The 24,432-nt window shown below is 39.2% G+C and overlaps 1 protein-coding gene across 7 annotated transcripts in view; it reads right to left on the bottom strand.

Annotated features, from left to right (window-relative positions):
* Positions 1-276: 276 nt before the first annotated feature.
* Positions 277-24,432, bottom strand: part of ERG (ETS transcription factor ERG) — a 284,049-nt gene continuing 259,893 nt past the window's right edge. For 4 of the 7 annotated variants that reach the window (XM_069945884.1, XM_069945883.1, XM_069945887.1 and 1 more), the window contains 9 exons: positions 20,341-20,558; positions 16,605-16,756; positions 12,954-13,157; positions 11,500-11,580; positions 9,711-9,782; positions 9,227-9,286; positions 7,320-7,373; positions 5,990-6,037; positions 277-4,892 (listed from right to left, as the gene is read on the bottom strand). In XM_069945884.1, coding sequence (XP_069801985.1) covers positions 4,372-4,892; positions 5,990-6,037; positions 7,320-7,373; positions 9,227-9,286; positions 9,711-9,782; positions 11,500-11,580; positions 12,954-13,157; positions 16,605-16,756; positions 20,341-20,558 — 1,410 coding nt within the window. In that variant the 3' untranslated portion in view covers positions 277-4,371. Of the gene's footprint in view, positions 4,893-5,989; positions 6,038-7,319; positions 7,374-9,226; positions 9,287-9,710; positions 9,783-11,499; positions 11,581-12,953; positions 13,158-16,604; positions 16,757-20,340; positions 20,559-22,034; positions 22,055-23,593; positions 23,827-24,432 lie in introns of those variants that run through there. The other 3 variants (XM_069945882.1, XM_069945888.1, XM_069945886.1) reach the window with 3 other exon arrangements.

The raw sequence follows: 24,432 nt of genomic DNA, 5'->3' as shown, positions 1-24,432 counted from the left end.
ATCTTTTGTACTCCTTTGTATTTTTGGAATAAATCACCCTTCACTCTTATGCTGGTGTGCTGCAGAACATTTTTGCATACTTTTGGGGATCCCCAAGCCAGGGGACTGACTCTGTACAGCACCTGCTTCATGATTTCTTGGATGTGCGGCTTTTTTCCTATTTCTAGATAGATAGATAGATAGATAGATAGAATCACATGGTCACCACCATACACATTCACCATCACTTGCAGTAAATCAGATGGAGTTGGACACATTTTTTTTTTGATGATTTTATTGGTTTAGATATTTCAGTTACTTAAATAATATTAGTACTGCTGCTGCTTTAGACAAAAAAAAAAATCTTTTTTCTTTGAAAACATCTAAGAAGCTGCCGAAACTGCGACAAATCTCGGATTAGTGTTAGGTTTTGGTTAAAAATTTAACTAAACCTTGTTACATAGTACATACAAATGTAGTGGTCCATACAACAGAGAAGGTACGCTGGGTGTCTATCCGGCACAGCTTCATGTACAACCCAGGAAGAAGAGCGGCCAGCTGCAGAGCCCATCAGTATACACATCAGCAGTGCCCGGGCCTGTATACCTGGGCATCCATACTCGTATTACCACCATGATGTGACAGATGCTACACAGAGCTATGGCACAACAGTTTATAGGGCTCTCATACAATGTTACATGATGATATATGGCGGTATATACCAAAACCCATCTTGCCCTTTTGTCCCATCTACAGAGGTGCAAAAATATCCAAAAATAGTTCTGCTGCTGGACGCCATTTCTCCCTCATTGTAAATGGTCTTTGCTGTGGCTGGATGTAAGGCATGAGTTCTAGAAATACAATGCATTTGCTCAGAGTTTTCATTACATGCCAAGTGTAGTAGAAGAACCCAACATGGTCATCTAGGTTACACAGGATTGTATCAGAGTAGTTCTAGTTCATATGCTGATCAAAGTGGGAAAGAAGAATTTGATATTGGAGTGAGTGCAGCCATTAAAATATTTCCTGGGTAAAACAGCGCCACTCTTATCCACAGGTTGTTTCTGGTATTGCAGCGCATTTTCATTCAAATAACTGGAGCCAACCGGCAATACTGGGCAGACCTTATGGACACGATTGGTGTTGTTTCTGGGTAAATAGTAGATTCATGAATTATCCCTTTTACGACATATATGAAAACCTATAAGGCTTTGTATTTTATTTTATAGTTGTTACCCATTTACATTAGGGATATCAAGAAATCAGAGGGCTCCATCTATGCCTTGTTCCTCTGTGATAGCTCTGGTCATTCAGCAGATCTGGGAAGGCTTATAAGATGCACTACCTTTAGTCCCCAATAGAGGGCTTTGAAAACCCATTGAAACATCCTATAAAGGATTCCTGAGTTTGTAGAATTTGGGGATTTATTTAGAGCCATTACTTCTACAGCAGAACGACTACGAGTATCATATATTGTCTGAAGAACCTATACAACTCATTTATTTCAATGGGTTTAGTGTAATACCTCATTTTACCTGTGGTGGCACTGCAGGGATAAGGCACACTTGCTGCTAGTTCCCTTATCGCATCCAATCAATATAGGTAATCTTAGCGGGATGATAATCTGTTATAAGCTTATTATTTCCTATCATAATGCGATTATCCAGGTTATGTGACCCGGAGCTACAATAGGGACAATTATTTTTTAAGTGCTCATAAGAAAACCCAATTTTAAGGAGAAAATTGTCTATAAATAACTTTTTTAATTACAAAACAATTCAGTTTTGTAAGTTTTGTAGGTTTCGCGTGCTTTGGCCATTGGAAGATTTATTCTTCTTCTATATTTTAAGCTATTATATTGTATATTGCAATATACTGTGGTAGGCTGCTATGTAACTGCTTATCAGTCCACTAGGGACTCGTGAAAAAAGTGAAGAATAAGGCACTTATGTGATACGTATCCTACTTGTCTGTAGTGGAAGATTCTAGATTTTACTTCTAGGCTGATCATTATAGAACCATTATAAACAGGTTGGTAATTAAAGGGGAAATTCTCTGATTTTTTACAAGCAAAAAAGTCTTTTGACCCTCCCGATCCTCTACTGTACACGGTGTAAATCTACACAGTGGAGTTTACTATATACTTTTTACACCACCCACTTGGCTTTCAAGGTGTATAGTGGCCTCATTACTGCTCCCTAGTGGCAGATGTTGGGGGAAAAAAGCAGGATCATTGAAATTTAAAAAGCCCATCTGTTCCAAAATTGTGGTGCTTGTACTTTTATTCGTCTTCCCAGCTATGTGAAGATTTACATATAACTTTTTTTTTCAGCAAAAAAGTTAGCACAGCCGATCCCATGTTGATCAGCAGATCGCCAGTCTGCTTTCATTCTAAAAAGCTGTTATCCAGTCACCTTTAATGGATAATACAGCAGATTTATTTATAATTTTTTTGGACTTTTAATTTTATCTAAAATTGGTGGCAATATTCCCGACATCGGTTTGGAATCTATTAAGATCTATACCCACAGCTGACCAAAAGCCATAACCCATACTGACCTATGACCTGAGATAATAGAAGTTGATGCAAGCCATAGGGAAAAAAATGTTGCTGAATGTTTCTGAATTATGGTTATTCACAATGGCAGATATTTACAATGTGCGACACAAAGTATTGGTTTCCAGTTTCTTGAAAGATTTTGGGAGGTCGTAAAAGTACCAAATGTGACTAAAAATTGCTTCAATTTTTTTTTTTTTATGAGAAATGAGGTTGGTCAGAAATGGAAAAAAGAAAAAACAAAATGCGAATTGCACACTAACTACAATCTAAATCTGAACCGCCATGCTAGGCCAAGCTTATTGCATTGCATACAAAGTTCATCCTAAGTACTAAGGTCATACTGTAAACATGAAGCATACAGAGTTTAAATCCAAGGCCACAATGTTTTTGTCCTTTTTTTGTGTGTTTTTGTTTTTCTTTTAACATCCCTTCTTTATTTTTCTTTGGTTGGCCGAGCTCAACTCGTAGTGTATAAATGCATAAGTTACATATAATTATATAAAAATGAAAACTACCATTGACTTGTATACTTCAACCTGACGAGCGCACAGCGTTCGCGACTCAAATAAAACTGGCACCTGCTTATACAAAAAAAAAAGTCAAAAAACAAAAAGAAAAACCCATAGAGTTTTGACTAGGGAGCTTCATTTATATTCAACCCAATCTCCCTTTACTATAATAAAGCATTGAGTATAAATTCCACCCTGAGAGCACTGGCAGCGGAACTGGAGAAGGCCTCTATAGGGTTCCACCAACGGATATCGCTTACGTCATCAGTGCCATGTAAAAAAAATTATAGGTTGCTTATATCGACATGTTATGTCAAGCAACTGTAATACAGCATTCAACGGTATCAAAAATTGTATCAAAATTCTGCATTTCTAGATGAATATGAATGGGAACCTTTTTGGTCCAAAAAGTTACGTATTTTGTTTCTAAATTCCCTTTTTCTACCTTAGCCATGGCATCTCTATGGAAAATGTAGGGTGTAGTATTACTGTCATAACAGATGAGGTCCTGCATGTTCCTTTAAATATCAGACAATTCCAGTTTTACATCATTCAAGATAATTTTTTCTAATCAATACGTTTCATCATCACCTTAATTTTTTGTTTTCTGTATACAAGAGGTCTCCTTCTGTAGTATAATATAATACTGATAAAATCTCTCACGCAAGTCTCTAAATTTTTTGGTTACCTTCCATATGGTTGTAAGTTTACCATCAGATACAGAATTTTCTTTTTCCTTCTTTACGTTCTGTTCTTCCTTCTATAGTTTTGCCTTCTATTCTACAGTTCTTCCAGAACACTTTCTTGGTTCCTCATAACGGCTCAATCAATCAATCTTTTTTATATATATATTTTTGATACATCAAGGAATGTATGAAGTCTTCACAGTTATTTCAACAGTTCTTTTCCCCATTAAGTAAAAATTTTACCAAAATTTTAGCCATGAATTTGTGTTGTTGGGTGTTCATTCTTAAATACAGGTAGTTTCTTTGTAAGCTGGTAGTCCCTGTAGTATTTTTATACAGTTTTTTATTTGTTTCCTTAAAAGTTTTTACGTTCCCTTCATCACTATTTTCGGTCATTTATTCAAAAGCTTCCACTATCGAAAGCCGAAAAATACATATTGGTCCGATGCTGTGATGTCATCCTATATTACATCACTAGCATGTGAACTTCGTTAGTAAAATTGTCTTCATCGCTAACCTCTACAATGTTTTTTATTTTGGCCATCTTCCTGAAGGCACAGGTAACACATTATGATCTCCTTTCAGAGTTGTTTGAAAACTATAATCCACAGTGATTTTTTTTCCCCATTAAAAAATATTAGTAGTAATTTGCAAGATGAGAAGCCATATGGCTAGCCGGAAGTCGGCTATTTGCATAGATACTCCCAGGTGGTGAATTCCAGTAAGGGGTCGGAGCTGCAAAAAAACTGGATGATGTCACAGGTAGAGTTGGTGGATGAGGAGCAACAAAGTTCATCTTCTGTGGGTGGGCGTGGTAAGAGCCCATGTATGGAAGTTCGGAAGGGTACTTGTACATTGAGGACTCTGGTGGGTGAGGCTGAAGGGCTTGGGCGATCCCATGAAAGTCAAATTTGTATGCATAGCGCTTTCCATGGACTTTAGTCATAATGTTCTTGTCATAGTAGTAACGGAGTGCACGGCTCAGCTTGTCATAGTTCATGTTGGGTTTGCTCTTTCTTTCGCCCCAACGTCTGGCTACTTCATCTGGGTCCGTCATCTTAAATTCACCATTGGTTCCCTCCCAAGTGATACAGTTAGAGTTAGAACTATCCGATAGAAGTTCTAGGAGAAACTGCCATAGTTGGATCTGTCCACTACCTAGGAAGACATTGATGGGATAGTAAGGAAGAGAGAATATTACACTCAGATAATGCATTACTTCTCCCAAGAAAACCTGTGTAATAAAGAGAGCCATTTGAATCTAGAGAGAAGTTATATATCATTTCAGATGTTTTTTGTTATAGGAAGAGCTGATCACAGACTTCTCTAGTGGAGGGCAATCACCCCACCCCACCCACGACCACGTTTTGTCGGGGCCCTGTAGCAGTCGTGTGGTCTGCCTCTATGGTAGCTACGCCACTGCATACAAGGTTTGATAGCACTGTAAATTGTACCATGGGGAACATTTTTGAAATTTTTTTAGATGTATTACAGCAAGAATGGATGTAAAAGTATAAATTCCCTTTAAGGCATTGAAACATGCATAGAAACATTAAGTAAAAGTTATGGGTATGTGTAGGTTGATGTGTGTGATAAAAGTGATGGGGACCTGATGCTTAAGTGTTAACCAATCAGCTTGACTTTATTAATCCCTGTTAATCATAAGCAGATGACAGATGGTTTTGCTTTATGAAATACCAATTCCTTTCAAGTTGTCATATCAGGTTAGAGTCCCATCTGAAGTGAATTAGCAATTGCTGTGTTTCAGCACATTGAATATATTTATTGCTTCCAATAGGAATCTGCAATACTGCAGTTAATAAAAGTCTTTTGCTGCAGATTTGTGTTTTTTTCTTCAGATATTACAGTGCTGAGAACCCTGGGGGCCTTCAAGGGCATATAAGGTCACAGTCGAAATATTTTTTTTTTCCTTTGAGAGATGTATAGAGTGACCGTTCCTGTAATATCCACAGATTATCAGCTGTGATCATTGTAAAGTATCCACCATTTAGTGATTTTCCATTTTTTTTACTTTTATACTTTAATCCTTTAAAAGCTGAAAAACATTTGACCTTAAGGTTTGAGCCTGTTTATATTTTCTTTTATGACACCCAATATATGATAAAGGAGATGTCACTTGGAAGTTTCATGACCAGATAAATAGATGATGCCATAGAATGGCTATAGATTACTGTGCAGTATGTGAAGAATAGAACTTTATTCATGTACATTTGTACAATGTTTTGTCTTTTTACCTGGATTTGCAAGACGGCTGCTGGTTGGGCCAAGAATCTGATAAGGATCTAAAAACATAAAAGAAAGGACACCTATCATATATATTCTATATTCTTAAATGATGAAAAAAAATCTAGTAAACCATAAAAAGCAACAATATACAAGCTTGCCTGGGGTTCTAAGGACTAAAAACGTGAGGTCACTTTGCTATCCAATTTAAAATATGTCAGTTTTAAAAAAAAATACAATCATACAATGCATAAACAAAAGCTAATATACTATAGTATAAACATAATATTACTATATCATGCCTTCATAGCACTGACATATACTGCATCTTCTATGGAATAGTGTGTGTCACACTATAAGCTACTCCTGGCAGACACACAAAAACACAGAAAAATGCAACAGCTCACTGAATGGCAAGATACAGACCCACTACAGACATGAAAATAGTTAAAGGGGTAGTGCGGCGGTAAAAAATTATTAACAGAATAACACACATTACAAAGTTATATAACTTTGTAATGTATGTTATGTCTGTGAATGGCCCCCTTCCCCGTGTCCCACCACTCCCGCCCGTGTACCGGGTGTCGGCCAGCTGATGACGCGGCCGGCACTCGGGAAGATCGGAGGTGTTGGGGCCGGCCGGCCGAAGATGACGTTTGGCACAAGATGGCGGACGCGTGTCGGCACGGATCAGGTATGTATAATGCACTACACTTCCGGGTACACGGGTGGGGGTGGTGGTACACGGGGAAGGGGGCCATTCACAGACATAACATACATTACAAAGTTGTATAACTTTGTAATGTGTGTTATTCTGTGAATAATTTTTTTACCGCCCCACTACCCCTTTAAAAGCAGCCCTCCCAACTGCTAAAAAAAAAATTCCCACAAAAATAATGGGTCTCTTGGTTACCATTTGCAAACAGTGTAAACCACCCCACCACGATAAGGTGGCCTCATGTTTGGGGCAGAGGTGTAGACTAGGGATGGTCCGAACCGAGTTCGGTTCAGGTTCGTACAAACCCGAACTCTCGGCAATGATTCCCGCTGTCTGCCCTCTCCATGGAGAGGGTGGATACAGCGGGAGGACCGCCTGGAAAACTGGGATACAGCCATAGCCATAGGCTGTATCCCAGTTTTCCAGGCAGTCCTCCCGCTGTATCCACCCACTGCACGGAGCGGGCAGACAGTGGGAATCTGATGCCGAGCGTTCGGGTTCATACAAACCCGAACCTTGGCAGTTTCGGACCATCCCTAGTGTAGACCTTAGACATACAGTATTATGGTCTTGTTACTATTACCTACTGTATGGAATAGTTTTGTATTTTGGGGTATACATACCTAGCTGGGGCCTGGGGTCCTCTGTTTTTGGCACCGCAGACGGTGGTTGGGAAGCTGAAAAACAATATTTCCATTGGTTATAATTTGTTCACTAAAGTTCAGCTCTGAGAGGGTTCAATCATTTTAACATTTGTCTAATAATATAATTTATTTTTGCACAAACCAGTAGTATATGGAACCATGAAAGACATTGTAATGTATCTTATTAGGGGTGCATCTTCCAGCAGCCTGTAGTAGTTCCCATTCTTCTACATGCAGCTCTCTGGCATTGTGTAGAACATGGGTCTCCAAACTGCGACCCTCCAGCTGTTGCAATACTACATTTCACATCATGCCTGGACAGCCAAATCCAACGCTTTGGCTGTCCGGGCATGATGATAATTGTGGTTTTGTAACAGCTGGAGGGTCACAGTTTGGAGATCCATGGTGTAGAACCTCCTCAGCCTCTCTAAAATTTATCAATGTGGAACAGTAAAAGGGGGAGAGTGATGAGCAATGGATGCAGCATGGGGCTGCAATTTCAAAGCTATAGTAACAGAAGGGAAGGGGGCAACATGGAGACATAGCACAGTTCTGATATAACCCCAAGAGGATCACCTTTTACTGTGCAGGTATAACAAGATAAAAAGGAACATTTCCATAAAAACAAAACAAAAAAAAAACAGAATAGGCAGATGAGTTTCAGATATCTGTCACTGTATGCCATACGTTGCCCATATGTCGGGTCAGTTAAAGCATATGGAGGAGTTTGGCAGCTGAGCTAAAAGCATTTCTGATGTATATGCCAAACACATGAAAAAAAGTGTGAATATAGGCTTACAACTTAACCCTTTTAGAAATCGTGACACCGCTATAGAAGAGGTTACTCTCAGGGTCCTCTTACAGGGGATAACTATCAGTGTGTATGAGGGCTAGTTGTCATCTTCATTTATCAGCTGATCAGACTGTCAAAAGATCAGCAGCTGCTAGTATTGAGCAGATCTGTAGAACTGTTGGGTTCGGCAAAGTTCTCCGAACCGGAATGCTTGGCATTTGATTCCTTGTGGGTGCAGAAGTTGGATCCATATTTATCCATGTTTTCCTGGTAGCCCTAGGGCGGCATCCAACTTCTGCAACCGCAGGGAATCAAATGCCAAGTGTTCAAGTTCTGGGGACGCTGCCGAACCTGAACAGTTTAAAAGATCTGCTCAACACTAGTAGCTGCCATCTCCCTGTTAAATAGGGCATGTATGGCCCACAGATGATTGCAAAAAGGAGCCTTGCCAACAATCTAACAATCATTTGTCCAGCCCTGGCCACACGGTTACTGATCCGTGTTATAGGCTGTGTAAATGAGCTCCGATGTTGGAGATCAGAGATGGTTTACAGCGTTAGGCTATGTTCACACAACGTGTTTTCGTAAAAGTAGTGCCATTGTTGTAATCGGCAACAACGGCCGTACTTTTCACGAATAAAAAACGTTGCCTATTCCTCTATGGGATCCTGGCCGGAGAGTATACACATAGTATACGCTCCGGCCAGGATTTCTCTCGGCGCCGCAAACAACTTAAATGTCAGTTTTCAGTGGCCGCTATTCAGTGAACAGCAGCCGTAGAAAACCCTGTCAGTGCACACTGTGGAGCGAGTGGATCCAGCCGCAAGCTCCATAGTGTGCTCTGGGGAGTTTTTATGCGGGCGTGAACAGATGCGCCCGCATCAGAACTATCCGAAAGATCATCCGGCCGGTACTGGGATAATCTTTTCAGAGACCGGCCATCCCGTGACCTGGCTGGGTCACAGAACGGCCGGTCTCATATGCTATGTAAACATAGCCTTACTCGGGTAGTGTAATATGGCTCTTTGTCTCATTATTCATATGGAAACTCTATAAAATGGACATAGAATGTGAAATTGATGGCATTACTTACCTTTAGACTGGGGGGTAGGGTGGTTTGGCCATGAAGATCTTCTCGGCTCATAGGCTAAATCTGCAAAAGGTATATTTATAGTTAAAAATTCACTACAAGAGCCGGTTGAGGCTAACAAAGTAGCCTTTGTTCAAGATGTATGAAGACAAAATGGTTATTATAGCACCATGCACTAGTGCCAGGAAAAAAAAGCACAGCTACTTTCTTGCAAAAAACAGCACCACCCCCTGTCTTCAGGTTGTGTACGGTATTACAGTTCAGCTCCATTCACTTCAGTGGAACTAAGCTTAAAAACCTCACACAAAATGACAACAACATTGGTGCTGTTTCTGGAAGAATGTGCCATGTCTTTTTAAGCCTAGATAACCACTTTCTATAGAACACATGATAGTAAAAAAAAAAAAAAAAGAAAACAGGTTATTTGCGCTTTCGATATGTCATACACAGTAATAATATAAAACACAACATAAAAGGCAATACATACCAGGCCTGTTTGTGATCCTTTGAGGCGCTTCAGGATAAACAGATGTATTAGGGAATATAAAGCTTGCACCTCCTATAAAAAATTAGCATAACACTAAAATGAGCCATAAAGTTTCTAAAAGTTCTAAAATTATTTTACATGTGCCTATCTATCTATCTATCTAGTTCCAAAAATGTTGCAGCACTCCAATGTGATGAAAAACTGGTGAAAACTTATTAACAATCCATGTGCAAGTAGCGAGAATGCATTTGTCTCATAATTCAACTCAATTCTTCCTTATTGATTCCTTTAAAACATAACAGGTGCTTGGTCTGTTGCAACCCCCACAGGCTAGCTGCCCTGCTGCCAGAGTCAGACCGAGGCTGTTTATACCTATGCCCCTGATGACGGAGAGCAGTTGGTCAGCAGAAACATGTAAGGTAAAAATATATGTTTGGGCAGGTGAAAAAAAAATCCTAGAACCAACTTTAATAGACTGCTACAAGGCAGTCCAGTCAAACAAGAAACAAGATGTTTTTTAACATTCACTAGACTATCTGTTTTAATTGTCTTAATTCAGGCAGAATTAATTTTTTCAGATTTACAGACATTCATAATATTTTTATGGATTGGCTGGAAAATCAAAGGTTGATCATACCAATTCTAAGTAAATAATATCTTTAATTCAAAACACATTTTGGGCAAAATGGTAAATTTATTATAATAATTATATTGGGACATGTCTGTGTTTTTAGTTGTCTAGGGGCAATAGTGCCAGACATATAGTACTAGACATAGTAATGGATATAGAGTAGCTCCAGACATTGTGCCAACCATCATACTTCCCACTAAACTAGAACAATACAATTAGGGATAAACAAACCAAATCTTACGAAATGAAATTCATTACAAATTATGCAAAAGGTTTAGTTTGGTACACAACCAAACTTTTTGCAAAGTTTGCATCAAGTTCTTAAAGATGGCAACCGCACAACAAACAAACAGGTATCCCATCTGTCCATGCTCCCCTGGTTTCCTCCTATGGGTCTCCGGTGTGTCTCCAGCCACTTTCAGCCTGCTCATCCAATCTCTGACTGAGACGGGACAGCGCCGTTGCCAGTGATTGGCTGAGCTGCCTGTCACTGTCAACTCACTTTTGTCTTAGCCAATCACTGGCCGCAGCGCTGTCCTGTCTCAGTCAGTGATTAGGTGGCTGTGGGAGACACCAAAGACCAGAGAAGAGAGTGCGGACACCGGGAAAGTGAGGACAGGTAAGTATTGATGAACAAACTTTTTGAACTGCACAAAAACAGCTAAATGCCTGCAATCGTTTAGCTGTTTTACTGCAATTCATTAGGGATCAGTTTGGACGAACCTAAACTTTGCTTCAAATACTAGCGAACCCACCAAACTGAACTTTTGAAAAATTTGCTCATTTCTAAATATAATACTCCCACTTATCTTCCTATTGGTATTTAAAGCAAAGCATATGTAGTAGAAGGGGGCATTCACTACCTAAACCAACTCAGTGTATATAGAATTGTGGACTAGCAGTATATATATATATATAGACTGCATGTAGACATTCCAACCTCAAAGGTTCTCTAATTCCCAAAGCTCCAAATGTTCTACAAACGAGAATAATAATTTTCACTCTGGGTGCAAGTGCCATTGTGGCCAATTGTGACTTCTGCACCCTTGGCTATAAATAAAGGTTATCAGAGAAGAAAATACTACTACTCAGTGACACTTGAAACTGTAACATTATAGATTTTATACCCAACTCGCAGATCTATCAATGTTTTATTACCTGTGTTTCTAGCATGCATTAATTGTGGCGAGTTTTGTAAGGCCTTATCAACATCATCTGAAGTCAAATGTGGAAGAGGAGCTGCAAAACAAAACAAAGCAACACCAAATTGAAAAAAGGAAAAATTGAGAGGTCCTTATACCAGAATGTTCTTTTTATGAATTTTGAAGCGGCTACAACATTGCTTAAAAAATACCAAAGTTTGAAAATATTTTACCAAGAAAATACTTAGTTAACACTTCCAAAAATGATTCCTATTGTTATATTTATAGGATAACAATAACAGAAATAAGAAAATATTTTTAATTCAGTTACTAATTTTTTTATACTCTTAAAATTTTTTAATGTATTTTCAATTTTTATATATTTAAAATTATTTAATAAACAAAATATAAAAAAAATGTAAAATACGTGGAATATTTAAATTTATTTTCTAACCAAAACTTGCTTCACTATTACAGCATTACTGTGCAAGGCCTAAAGGCCCCAAGGGCCGATTATTGGACAAAGGATCATACATAGAATAGCTCATTCCCAAAAATTGGCCCGTGTAATAAGCGAGTGATCAGCGAATTGCATCTTTTGTTGTGGCCAATAAATAATCGTTATCGGTCCCATATTACCCGGTGTAAGGGGATGTGCAAGCAATATTCGTGTTTTTAAATAGTCAAAATGATCAATGATCGAGCAATCTAAAGGCTTTGTAAAGGAGAGCTGATCGCTAGTAATGTTGAATAGTACAACTGTTTCTTTTTAATATTTAGACAGTGTCTGACTTTTCTTAGGCTTAAATAATTAAAATCAATTATCTGTGACCTCTGAAATTTTTTTAAATTTTGATTCACAATTTTTTTTAAAGATTTTAAAACATATTTCCATTTTTTTTTATAACATTCTTAGCTGTTTAATCTTTGGTATGGTATGCATTGATTTATGTATGCAGATCCTCAACCATGGTACATAAATACAATTAAAATGAACATGACCTTTAACATTATGTATAACAGTTGATAATTATTATGAAAACAGCCATCTACCAAATACAAAAGTAACAGATAAATAAGGCGCTGTTCACATTTGCAATCAGAAGTTCCATCAAGATTTCCAGTGCTTGCCTTCAACTATAATAAAACTAAAGTTGAAGAAGTCTCATTGTCTATTGGGTCTATTTTTTACAGTTCTACTTAAGTCATCGTGATTTGGTGCGGGTCAAAATGTAAAAAAAGCCCTGCTTTCATGACCGCTATGGCTTCCAATTTCAACACAGCCATGATGGATCAACTTTGAAGGAGAGTCCAACAATTTCTGGTGGACCTACCTGTCAACCTCCCATCGCCCATCTGGCAAGAATAGTGAAACGTGATGGAACAGAGAATGACAGTAATGTGAACATAGTATTTTTGACTATTGAACACTATGTAGAGTATTTGAAATGTAATAAAGGATTATTATACTTTCTCTGAGGTAGTGAAGATGTGACAGAAGGATCTCTGCATTGTAGCATGAGGTGAGTCTTTGAAAGTCTTCTTTGGTCATTTTGCATAGCTCTTTCCCATCCACATTTTGGAATAGCATTACATCCACATCGGGGAGTACATATTCTTTTATTGCCCATTCCAGCCATTGTCGGACATGCTCTGTGCTCCACAAGGTTGGGTCTACAATTGCAAAAAAAAAAACCCATTATTTAGATACATATCTAGATACAGTTTTTGACCTATACAACTAGACTTCGCTGTTAAAATACAATAATCCATGTTTGTTGTTTTGTGTGGGTTAATTCTTCACTTTTTGAATAACAAATTTTGTAGATGAAGTGGTTCAATTATTTTCTTTAGTGTTCTTCAGCTATGACCTTCCATAGTGTAAATTTTCTGAATGTAGCCAACCAAACCCTTGCAGAAAACCACCTCTTTCAGACCATCTCTGACCTCAACAGAAATCTAGAATACACACCTAAACCTTATGTATTTTAATGCAAACTCCGGTATTGAGTCCTCTAATGGACTGGAAGCTCTGGATTTGTTTATGGATACGGTTACAAAAATTTTTACTCAAATTAAATATCAATTCATAGCACCATGATCCTGATCCCAGAGGTCCATAATCTAATTGGTGCCAGATTAAGACTGATGATTCATTGGATGACTGTTTATAATTGTTTTTTCGTTAAAGAACAGAGACATGATTAGCATGAATCAAATTTGTTCTAAATTTTTTTTAAAAAGTCCCAAAACTTTTGAGATTTGTTTTGTATGACTCTCTAAAATGTTGGCCACTAGTACTAGAATAACTAAAGGAAGAGTTTCAAGGTCCTGGATCCCAATGCAAAAAATAATAACCTCAAACTATTATAGGTCTTCTACTTATATGAAGTAGAGGTTTTTTTTTTAAGCCAAAAGATGTCCATACACCTTATACTTAAGTTGGCTGAAGCCGCTGCCACTGGTAGGTTTGTCCAATAATAAAATGTGTATACAGGTTGCCCTACTATCCTCTAACAAGTGATGTTGGTGGAGAGAAGGGTTAGTGTGATGAATTGTGAGCACTAGACTCTCTTTTTTTTGGTCTTATCAAATGGTCATGTGTATTGGGAAGCTGGAAGGATACCTGTTTGTACGACAGCAAATCAACAAGCACCTTTAGGCCTGTAACGCCATCTCCTTCACTACCTATAGATCCGCCCCTGAGTAGACGCTCTGGACCCGCCTCCAAACATACAAAATTTTTGGGAATCTCTAGACAATGTAAAAAAAAGGTTCCATCTGGGATCATCTGATTTTTAAGAACTTTCCATTTAATTTAAGATCAGAGACATTTACTACAGCACAGTTTTTTTTTCTAATTTTTAATATACTTCTTATGGTGTTAGTTTATTATATAACTGTATTGAAGAAGCAAAAAAAAAAAGTTGTTATATTACTTCAACCTCTTAAAACTGCAAGTGCTATTTACGATTTGGACAAACTTTCCGACTGCCAAGGTTCATAATATTTCTCTAGCAGCCCTGTAATGATTAGTGCTATGTATTTACACAGTCCTGAAACTTTAAAGACAATCTGCACAATTAGCTATTCAGGAAAATATGTGCTTGGCTTTGCCGCTGATCCAGTCCTTTGCTGAGCAAGCACATCCAGGCAGCGAAGGAACAGAAATGTAAAAACACCTGGATGTGGGACAGCTGCCTCGCTGCGCCCAAAATTCTAGAACATTCATCATGAAATGTCCGATTTTCATCACAAAATAAATAGTTCTAACCCAATGTTGAAAACTTCGATGAGAACAAGGGATCGGAAGGGGTCTGGAAGGGCCATGAGTTGAATATCTTCTGGTCTGTGACATACAATTAACCTTTATGATAATTTATGGAATGCTCATTGGCTTCAGTATCCTATACAAAGAGTCAAGCCAAGAAAATGTGCCATAGGCAACACCCATCCTAAGACGACTCCGAAGAGACTGGAGGTAATACAAATTAATGTGTAGCTCTTTCCTGCCAAAGTGTCTGCCAATCAACTGAAAAATAATCAATTCCAAAAATGTTTGTTTACAGCTGCGTTTAGGAGCTCTATGTTTTTGACATAGCTAAATCGTTCAAATAGAAATATGCTTTATGACTGTGTTTTTGATTACAAAATATCTAATTGAACTCATATGTGATGTGTACTGAGATTCTTATTATAGTGATCATACAGGTCCAACGGTCATGGTTAGATAATCAATGGCTGGAACGTGACTAGTGGTTTCCATGGCCAGCATATCTACTTCCTCTCTGTTTTCGTTTTTAAGGAGCAATTTAGATGTGTTCCTGCCTTACTTATTGGTTCAAGATATCCCAGTATTGGTTGCACAAAACGACCAATATCCAAAGAATTTTTTTTATAGTTAATTATTTCGCACCACTAGCTTATGTCCTGAGATAACAGGAAAGGTAAGGATGGACACATTTACACATAAGTCTACGTAAGGATAGGCCATAGGGTCAATGGAGTGGACAAGTTCAGTGATTTATAAAGCATATCCTCCAGTGACTCAATCTCCTGGGCTCATGGTGTGGATAGATGGAACCTTCTAGACTCTATGCAAATAGTCAACATCTAAGGTAAGATAAACAGTTCTTAAGGTGTCTGAGTAGCAGGTTTGGCCAACAGTATATACTGTACGGGGGCCTCCAACTTTTCACTCACAGATAATGGTAGAAGGGTTAGACATGATGTATTTTCAACCAGAGCAGAACACCAGAGCAGTCTGTCAACAGCTTACCTCTCCCATCCCCTAGGCTGCTCCTAAGTTGCTCCATCATGAAACACAACCATAAGTAGCTTCCATAAATGTTGGGCATACTGTTATCCTGGAGATCATGGGATTGGTGGATCCCAGATATTCGGATAGTCATCCATCACTGTTTAGAGTTAGGTTGGCACCACCCAACAGGGGCTGTATAGCACAAAACAAAGGGTGTCTCTTGGTGCAAAAAAGCACTAAGGACCATCCTAATTTTGCTTTAAAACATCTTCTTTTGAGTAGAAGTAAACTTAAAAAAAGTCTGCCCTAGAGGGGCGATAGTCAGGCTTGATAACCTTAAGATATTTATAAATCATGGGGTGAATTTTAAAGGGAACCGGTCACCAAGATAATGCTATGTAATTATCAACATAATATTATAGAGCAGGAGGAACTGAGCAGATTAATATATATCTTTGCTGGAAAAGATTCAATAAAACTTTCAGTAACGTGTTGATAGAAATCCCTGCTCATGCTGTGTTAAGGAGTCCAGGGGGCAGTGTCACTCAATGGAATGGACTCTTTAGCATGGAAACATCAGAGATTTTATTCAGTTAATAACAAGTTATACTAAATCTTTTCCCATAAATATATATACAGTATATATATATATATATATATATATATATATATATATATATATCAATCTGCTCAGCTTATTCCGCTCTACATGATGATGCCAATAGCTTAGGTAGCTTTTTCACGATGACAGGTTCCTTTTTTAGGGCTAATTTCACCCAAAGTCTAGGTTTTACTTTTTGTGACTCTTTCCTGTTGATGAGAACCAATGTTGACCTTGTAACCTTTCCAAGGAGACTTACCAGCTGGCACAATTACTCTTCGTTCATTGGTTGTCATATTGGGGGGTGGTATGTGTTTCTCTTCTATGTAGCTGCCGTAGTTGATACCCATAGGCTCTGATCCACTACCCATTTTGCCTCCTTTTGCCATACTGCAGTCATCTGGGGAATTCCTAGAAATAAAGACCAATACAGTTCAATCATAGTTTAATTTACTAGGGAAATGCCACTAATATATTGATGTTCTTTATACTAGTGTTCCTTGTGTAGGCCCTTCTATTGAGACCCACTAGCAGTATACAGTACAACCTCATTGAGTGGGTCTGGCCCAGGAAACAGAGTCATCAAGATAGGGGATGAAAGTCTCATTGGGGGGAGGGGGGGTCTAAATGGTGGGATGACAAGGAACATGCACCCCCCTATTTGTCATTGAGTGGTGGTCAGATATACACAGTGGGGCTCAGTGTATTCATCTCTATGGGCCGCATTAAGATAGTGAAGCCCATTATAACAGTAGGAATACAGAACAAATGGTATAACTTGCTTAATTTGGATATTGTTATATGGTAAGCTGTATGGGAAAGCACAGGCTGATAGGGTGAAGTAACAAATTCTGCTTACACATTAAGGCTGGGCTCACACAATGTATGACACCGGCCGTTCTGTGACCAGGCCATGTCACCGAATGACTGGTGTCAGTGAGGTTCAGATAAACTTCATTTCTGTTAAATTGGGATGCGGGCGCATCCGTGTGTGCTCGCATCCCAATTCATCATAGCACACAATGAAAAGTGCGTCTGGAGCTGCATTGTGTGAACTGTCAGTTCTGTGCAGACATGTTAGTTTTTTGTGCGGCAGCTAGGAATCCCGGCCGGAGTGTATACTACGTGTATACACTCTGGACGGAATTCCCTCTGACTTCAATGCAATAGATCTGTACTATTAATCACGACCATCATTGCAATTTGCAACAACGGCTGTGATTAATAGAAAAGATACGTTGTTAATAGAAAACTACAGTAAAATATCAGTGGAATGTGTTTGTTAGCGGTGACATCTACGTTTATTGCAGTAGTGTGGTTGAGCATGTGTCTGCTAACATACAGATTGTACTAAGAGCACTTGCTGCAGAGATTTGGATATATACCAAAGCTAAATAACCTATGTATACCATAGAACCATTGGGGTAAAAAAACAATAGCTGTCATACCCCTGATGACCTGTAGATGGCAATCTATAACACACTGTTATTTGCAGGCTACTCTGCAGTAAATAATACCATACATACAGTTAATTACACTGCTACAATGATCTGTTTCTGGGGAATCTGGGTGATAACATAGGTTCCCTTAGTGGTTGTTGTCACCCATCTATTCTACCCTTCCATAATATACATCCACTCCCCATGCTGAGCTTGTGTATGTACTGTACACAGCAGCCAATCTGAACAATCAGAGCTGCAGCGCGAAGTGCTTGGCTGTCAGGGCATGCTGGGAGTTGTAGTTTTGTAACAGCTGGACAGCTTAGGGTAGACTGCCAATAACCTAATGAATGGTACAAGTAAAAAACAAAGTATATGTAATGTTATGAAAGAGGGAGTATACTGCATTACTATATGATGAATGGAGCATGGCTGTATTCAGTGTACACCGCTGCCTCCAGGCTTTACTCTGACTTATTACTCACTTTCATATGGGAAAATATTTTCTTTCAGGGTATTTTATGATTTTTTTAAACTTAAATTAAACAGAGTTGACTGGCACGCAGCGGCCCAGCCTACTCTCCTTACCACCACATCAAATCCAACGTGACTGCCAGAGACGGGCATGTAACTACATTCCCTGCTAAATAAAACTACTAAAGCCAGATCAAAGCAGGAAAACATTTACATTCCCGGCACCTTTTCCACTCCAGTGTTGATGTTACAGACATAATAATAAAGGCCTGGTCACAGACGGGTACGCTGCTGAATCCGACAGAGGGGGAAATGTGTAGATTGACCAGAGGAAAATGTATACGGCCCCATTACTGTACATCAAAAATGTCAAAACTATTTTTAATATTTTAATTATAAGGTGAGATATGATCGCTTTAAGTTAGAGGGCTGAAGCTTCAGACTGCACTACTGAGATTATGACATATAGCTGAGAATCCACTACTGATGTTACAGCCCCAAGCCTGAGACTGCACTGCTGAAATTATGACATAATGTTACAACTTGAAACCTGAGACTGCACTACTGAAATGATGACATAATGTAACAGCTTGAAGCCTGAGACTGCACTACTGAAATGATGACATAATGTAACAGCTTGAAACCTGAGACTGCACTACTGAAATGATGACATAATGTAACAGCTTGAAGCCTGAGACTGCACTACTGAAATGATGACATAATGTAACAGCTTGAAACCTGAGACTGCACTACTGAAATGATGACATAATGTAACAGCTTGAAGCCTGAGACTGCACTACTGAAATTATGACATAATGTAACAGCTTGAAACCTGAGACTGCACTAATGATATTATAATTAGAGATGAGCGAACCTGGAGCATGCTCGAGTCGATCCGAACCCGAACTTTCGGCATTTGATTAGCGGTGGCTGCTGAACTTGGATAAAGCCCTAAGGCTATGTGGAAAACATGGATATAGTCATTAGCTGTATCCATGTTTTCCAGACAACCTTAGAGCTTTATCCAAGTTCAGCAGCCACCACTAATCAAATGCCGATCGTTCGGGTTCGGATCGACTCGAACCCGAACCCGGTTCGCTCATCTCTAATTATGATTTAATGTTACATCTTAACGCTTGAGACTGCACTACTGAGATTATGACATATGGCTGAGAATGCACTATTGAGAGATTCTGATGACGCTATGTTACAGCCTGAAGTCTGAGACTGCACTACTGAAATTATGACATAATGTAACAGCTTGAAGCCTAAGACTACACTAATTATATTATGATATAATGTTACATCTTAAAGCTTGAGACTGCACTACTGGGATTATGACATATAACTGAGAATCCACTACTGAGAGATTCTGTTGACGTTGTGTTACAGCTTTGAGCCTGAGACTGTACTACTGAGATTATGGCATATGACTGAGACTGCACAACTAAGTGATTCTAATGGCATCATGTTACAACCTGAAGCCTGAGACTGCACTAGTTAGAGAATGTGATTACATCATGTCTGAAGTCTGAGGCTGCACTACTGAAACATTCTGCTGCCTAATGTCCTTTATTTGTCAGCTGCTGTGATTTCATGAAATTTCTGCATGGATCTAAATCACTAAAAACACTAGTCACCCTATTTAGCTTGGGGGGCACAAGGGGGAAGTTAAGTCTATGTCATCTCAGGGCTCAGTAATGTTCAGAAACCTCAAAGTAAATTAATAGAGTGCTGGCTGGGGACAATTTTATCCAAGTAACTCCAAGTAATTCTGGTGTCTTCTTATATGTCAGAAGGAACTTTGAGCCCCCCAAACACTTGAGAAGACTGTAACCTCTGAAACCCCTTTAGTTGTCCAGAGAGGAGAACAGTTATAGAAAGAGTCTCATCCTCTGGAGGACCCAGTGTTGTAATACCTCAGTTCCCCTGTGGTGGTGCTCTAGAAAAACTGAACACTTGTTGTTAGTATCCCCCACAGGTCACAGTAGATCAGCTGTAGAACACCCTATGATCAGTAAACTTCCTAACAAAGACAGTTTGTCCAAACAATTGAACTGAATATAGTAGTGACTGATGTACCTGGATCCATTAATCTGATTGGGGTTGCACTCCATCTTGATGGTGACTCTGGATGGGGGCTGTGTTAGCCAGTCTTGCTGCGGGACACGGGGACTCATCTTTGAAGTTTGCCCATACTCACTGGAGGATGAAGCCGTCATCTCCGCCTTGGCGAGGTGGGACGTTCCGTAGGCGCACTCGAATAATGATTGATCTTCGCTTACCACTGATAGCGCTTCCTGTAAACAAACAAAGGAAATCCCGAAGATTTATAATTTATCAAAAGAATGCAATACATGTTCTGATGAAGATAAGACAAGGTCCAAATGGTTACATGTATTTATCCGATTGTGAAGAATTATAACCAGAATGAGTTATAGAGGGATAGTAGTGTGATAAACATATATATATATATATATATATATATATATATATATATAATAAACATATCAGACATACAGGTGGATAAAACAAAAAGTGAAAGACCTTATAGGGGGTCATCTGGCTTACATGTATTAAAGGGGTTGTCCGCTTTCACGCTTAGCAGGTGTCCTTTCAAGGTGAAAAGTGGAGGGTATAAAGTTGTGTTCATTCCACATGGACGTGTTTTTTCCCTACAACCATTGGACATCATATGCAGACATGATTTCTCCCACACACAATGATCATGTGTTGGTATTCACCCCCTCTTGTCTTAGAAGATATACTTCTGACATATACAGAGGGCAGAGAAGGGGATACCTTTTAAGCTCCATGAACAATCCCTTTAAGAAATTCTTGGTTAATAGAGGGGTGATAGCCACTTAAAGAAGTTTTACAGTCACAATTTTATACTATACTAAGGATACGCAAGAATAAACCATAAATACTCGATGGTGGAGGTTCAACACCCCTGCTGATCGGCTGTTTGGCAGTCATGGCACCAGCATATATACAGTCAATGAAGCCGGAGGCAGACAGCTCCATACATTGTATAGTGGCTGTGCTGGGTTACTGCAATTATTTCAATTGGAGCTGAGTTGCAGTAACCCAGCACAGCCACTATACACTGTATGGAGCTGTCTGCTTCCATCTCTTTATCATTTCTATTAACCAGAGTATTTCTCACTCTTGAGGACCAAGCATGCCCAATGCATTACATGGACAGCCCATTGATTTCAATGAGTACTGTGCAATGCTTTATTTCCCCTGTGGTGGCGCTGCAGGGAAATTGATCATTTACTGTCAGGTTTCTCTCTTTAAAAAAGCAATGACTATGGGTTCAGATATGGGGCACAAGTAAATTATAAATCTTACAGATACCTAAAAACTTTGACAGTTAAAATTGTGCTGGGTTAGAGTTATCAGGGAGCAGAGCAGTGAGGCAGCTCAGATGACAGTAAGCATAGGTCACATGTCTGACTGTGGGCGGAGCCAGGGCAGCTAGAAGAATTTTGAAAGCAGCTTTGGATGTGACTGGAGGAAGCACTGAATGACTCTAATATTAGAACTAGTATTACGGTATAAAGAACTGTGATGGGACCTGACAAGTGCATGTGGTGGAGGCCTCTGGGTGGTTGCCTCTCTCTATAATCTGGCCCTGGTGGTTAGTGAGGAGATGTACGCCCATCCGTAGACTCCCCCCTAATAAACTATCAGTGCTCAGTTCTTTCTTGTTCTATAACAGAATGGATGAACAAGGTATATTAAGTGGATCAGACTAAAAAAAAATGTACCCAATGTTTTTGCCAACTTTACTGAAAGGTTCTTCAGATCCCAGAAGTAGCAGCTGTAAGCGAAAATATCAGATTATTTGATTCCGAGAAATCTGACTGCAACTGGGGTACCCTGCAAGGAGCACAACCACCGCTAACAGGGAAGTGACAGGTCAAGGAGGTGGCAGACCCCATAGAAATGAAAAATGTTGTGTGAACCAGGCATGAAGTTCAGTTCAGGAGGAAGTGATGTGAAGAGTGACAACTAGAGACATCCATGATAATGATAATGGCGATGTACATATTGTCTACAGGGATATCATCAGAGACGTCGTCAATAAACCAGATCACTCATTTATGCTTTACGTTTAGACAGTGGAGAGAATGAGAGAAAGATATGAAGAGACGTTCATAATTATGATATAGGGTGATGTACATATTGTCTACAGGGATGTCATCAGAGACGTCGTCAATAAACCGGGCCTATCATATATGTATTATGTTTGGACAGTGGAGAAAATGATGTGAAGATTCATCCATAAACCAAACCTCTCATATATGTTTTATGTCTGTATATGTCTTATGTTTCTACCATTATGGCAACCTTTGCCTACAATACACACTATGCTGACGGAAGTTATAGAAGAGGACACTCTGCTCAGGACACCCGCTATGAGCCAGAGCAGGCAGCCAATACAAACACCTTGGGGGAGATTTATCAAACTGGTGTCTTAGTTGCCCCTAGCAACCAATCAGATTCCACCTTTCATTTTTTTAAAAGAATCTGTGATAAATGAAAAGTGGAATCTGATTGGTTGCTAGGGGCAACTAAGACAATTCTACTTTACACCAGTTTAATAAATCTCCACCCTTGCTGTCTGTTTATATGTAAGGTTGATATGTAATACCACATTTCTATAAGAGGTTCTGAAGCTGGATCTGCAGAGATCAGCTGGTCCACAGGCAGGCCTCAGTATAAGAAGAGCATATAATGATAAGACATCCTATTTAATAGACAGATAGATAGATAGATAGATAGATAGATAGATAGATAGATGTAGCTGTATATTACATACTGTAAAAAATTCTTTGCACAGCTACATATTTAGAAAATAAATTGACGGAAAAAAACTACTACTACTAATATTATTGTCTTTTTTTATAATAACAACAACAAAATAACTTTAAGAAAAGAGTTATTAACAGTAGAAGAGTAGATGCATTGATATATGGTCTTCTGCTGTCATACTACTCTACAGAACAACAGAGCAGAATCTGCCAGATAATTAAAAAAAAAATAGATAAATAAATAAAATAAAATAAATAATCAAACAAAAATATATAGATAAATAATTCCAGTTATAGCTGAAGTGAGTTTTGCAAAAGAGAGAAAAAAACCAAGCAGGCCGCTCTGTCCCCAATGGGCTCAAGGTCTGCAGACTGGAGGGGTGTGGCTGCGAATTTTGGGGCTCATTCTGATTTTCACTCCTGAGTCTACATTTGCCTGACCCTACTACAATGTCAGCTGTACAGTATACAAGAGAAAAGATGCACTAAACGGCAGTGATACAGAGACTTACAGGGGGGTAGTCCTCATAGGGCGAAATGAACTGTGTTTGCAGCATCTTTCCAGGGTTGACAGCCAAATTGTCATAATTTCCTTCTAGGTCCTTTTGATAAAACTTTCCAAAAAAAGTCAAATCCTCGAGTCAAGACGCCATTGTATCCCAAGGAGCTGAGACTAGATATCCTGCAGGTCCGAGGCGGGTTGTTTCTGCTAGAGACACGGAGATGTGTCCATACTTCTTGGAGGGTCTGTGACTATTGTTTCAGGAGGATATTGTGAAACCGCATTGGGCATGTGTGTGGATAGTCCGGTGATTGACACGTCCACAGAAGGAGGGTCGGCCTTGTTTAATCTCATGCACAGCATTGCTAGTTCCTGTTTTACTTCCTTTGGCCTTTCCACTAGAATCGCTTGTCAAGAAAACCATTCATAAAACACAAGTTCAGATAACGCTTTTTTTTCTGCATGGAAGTCATTTTTTCATCTGTGACATGTCCTGTCATATCAGTGTGTATAAGTCTATGATCAGCTGTATACAGAGCATGTCTGCAGACACACGACTGCTGTGTCTACTGACCTAGGCGTATATAACGTATATACCTCTATAGAAGTCTGATAATCCAAATATTTACTTATCCAGCCCTACTCATGCCAGATGAAAGGTACTTCTGATACTATTACAGTCTATGTTACAGACACAGCCAAGCAAGAGCACCCCCATGGTGGAGTACCATGCCCCCCTGGTGGAGTACCGTGCCTCCATGGTGGACTACCATGCCTCCATGATGGAGTACTGTGCCCCCATGGTGAAATATTGTGCCCCCATGATGAAGTACCATGCCTCCATGGTGG

Source organism: Dendropsophus ebraccatus, chromosome 11, assembly GCF_027789765.1.
Source record: "Dendropsophus ebraccatus isolate aDenEbr1 chromosome 11, aDenEbr1.pat, whole genome shotgun sequence".
Classification (NCBI taxonomy): domain Eukaryota; kingdom Metazoa; phylum Chordata; class Amphibia; order Anura; family Hylidae; genus Dendropsophus; species Dendropsophus ebraccatus.
The sequence above is the reverse complement of the archived record's forward strand: the minus strand, read 5'-3'. Positions and strand labels throughout refer to the sequence as shown.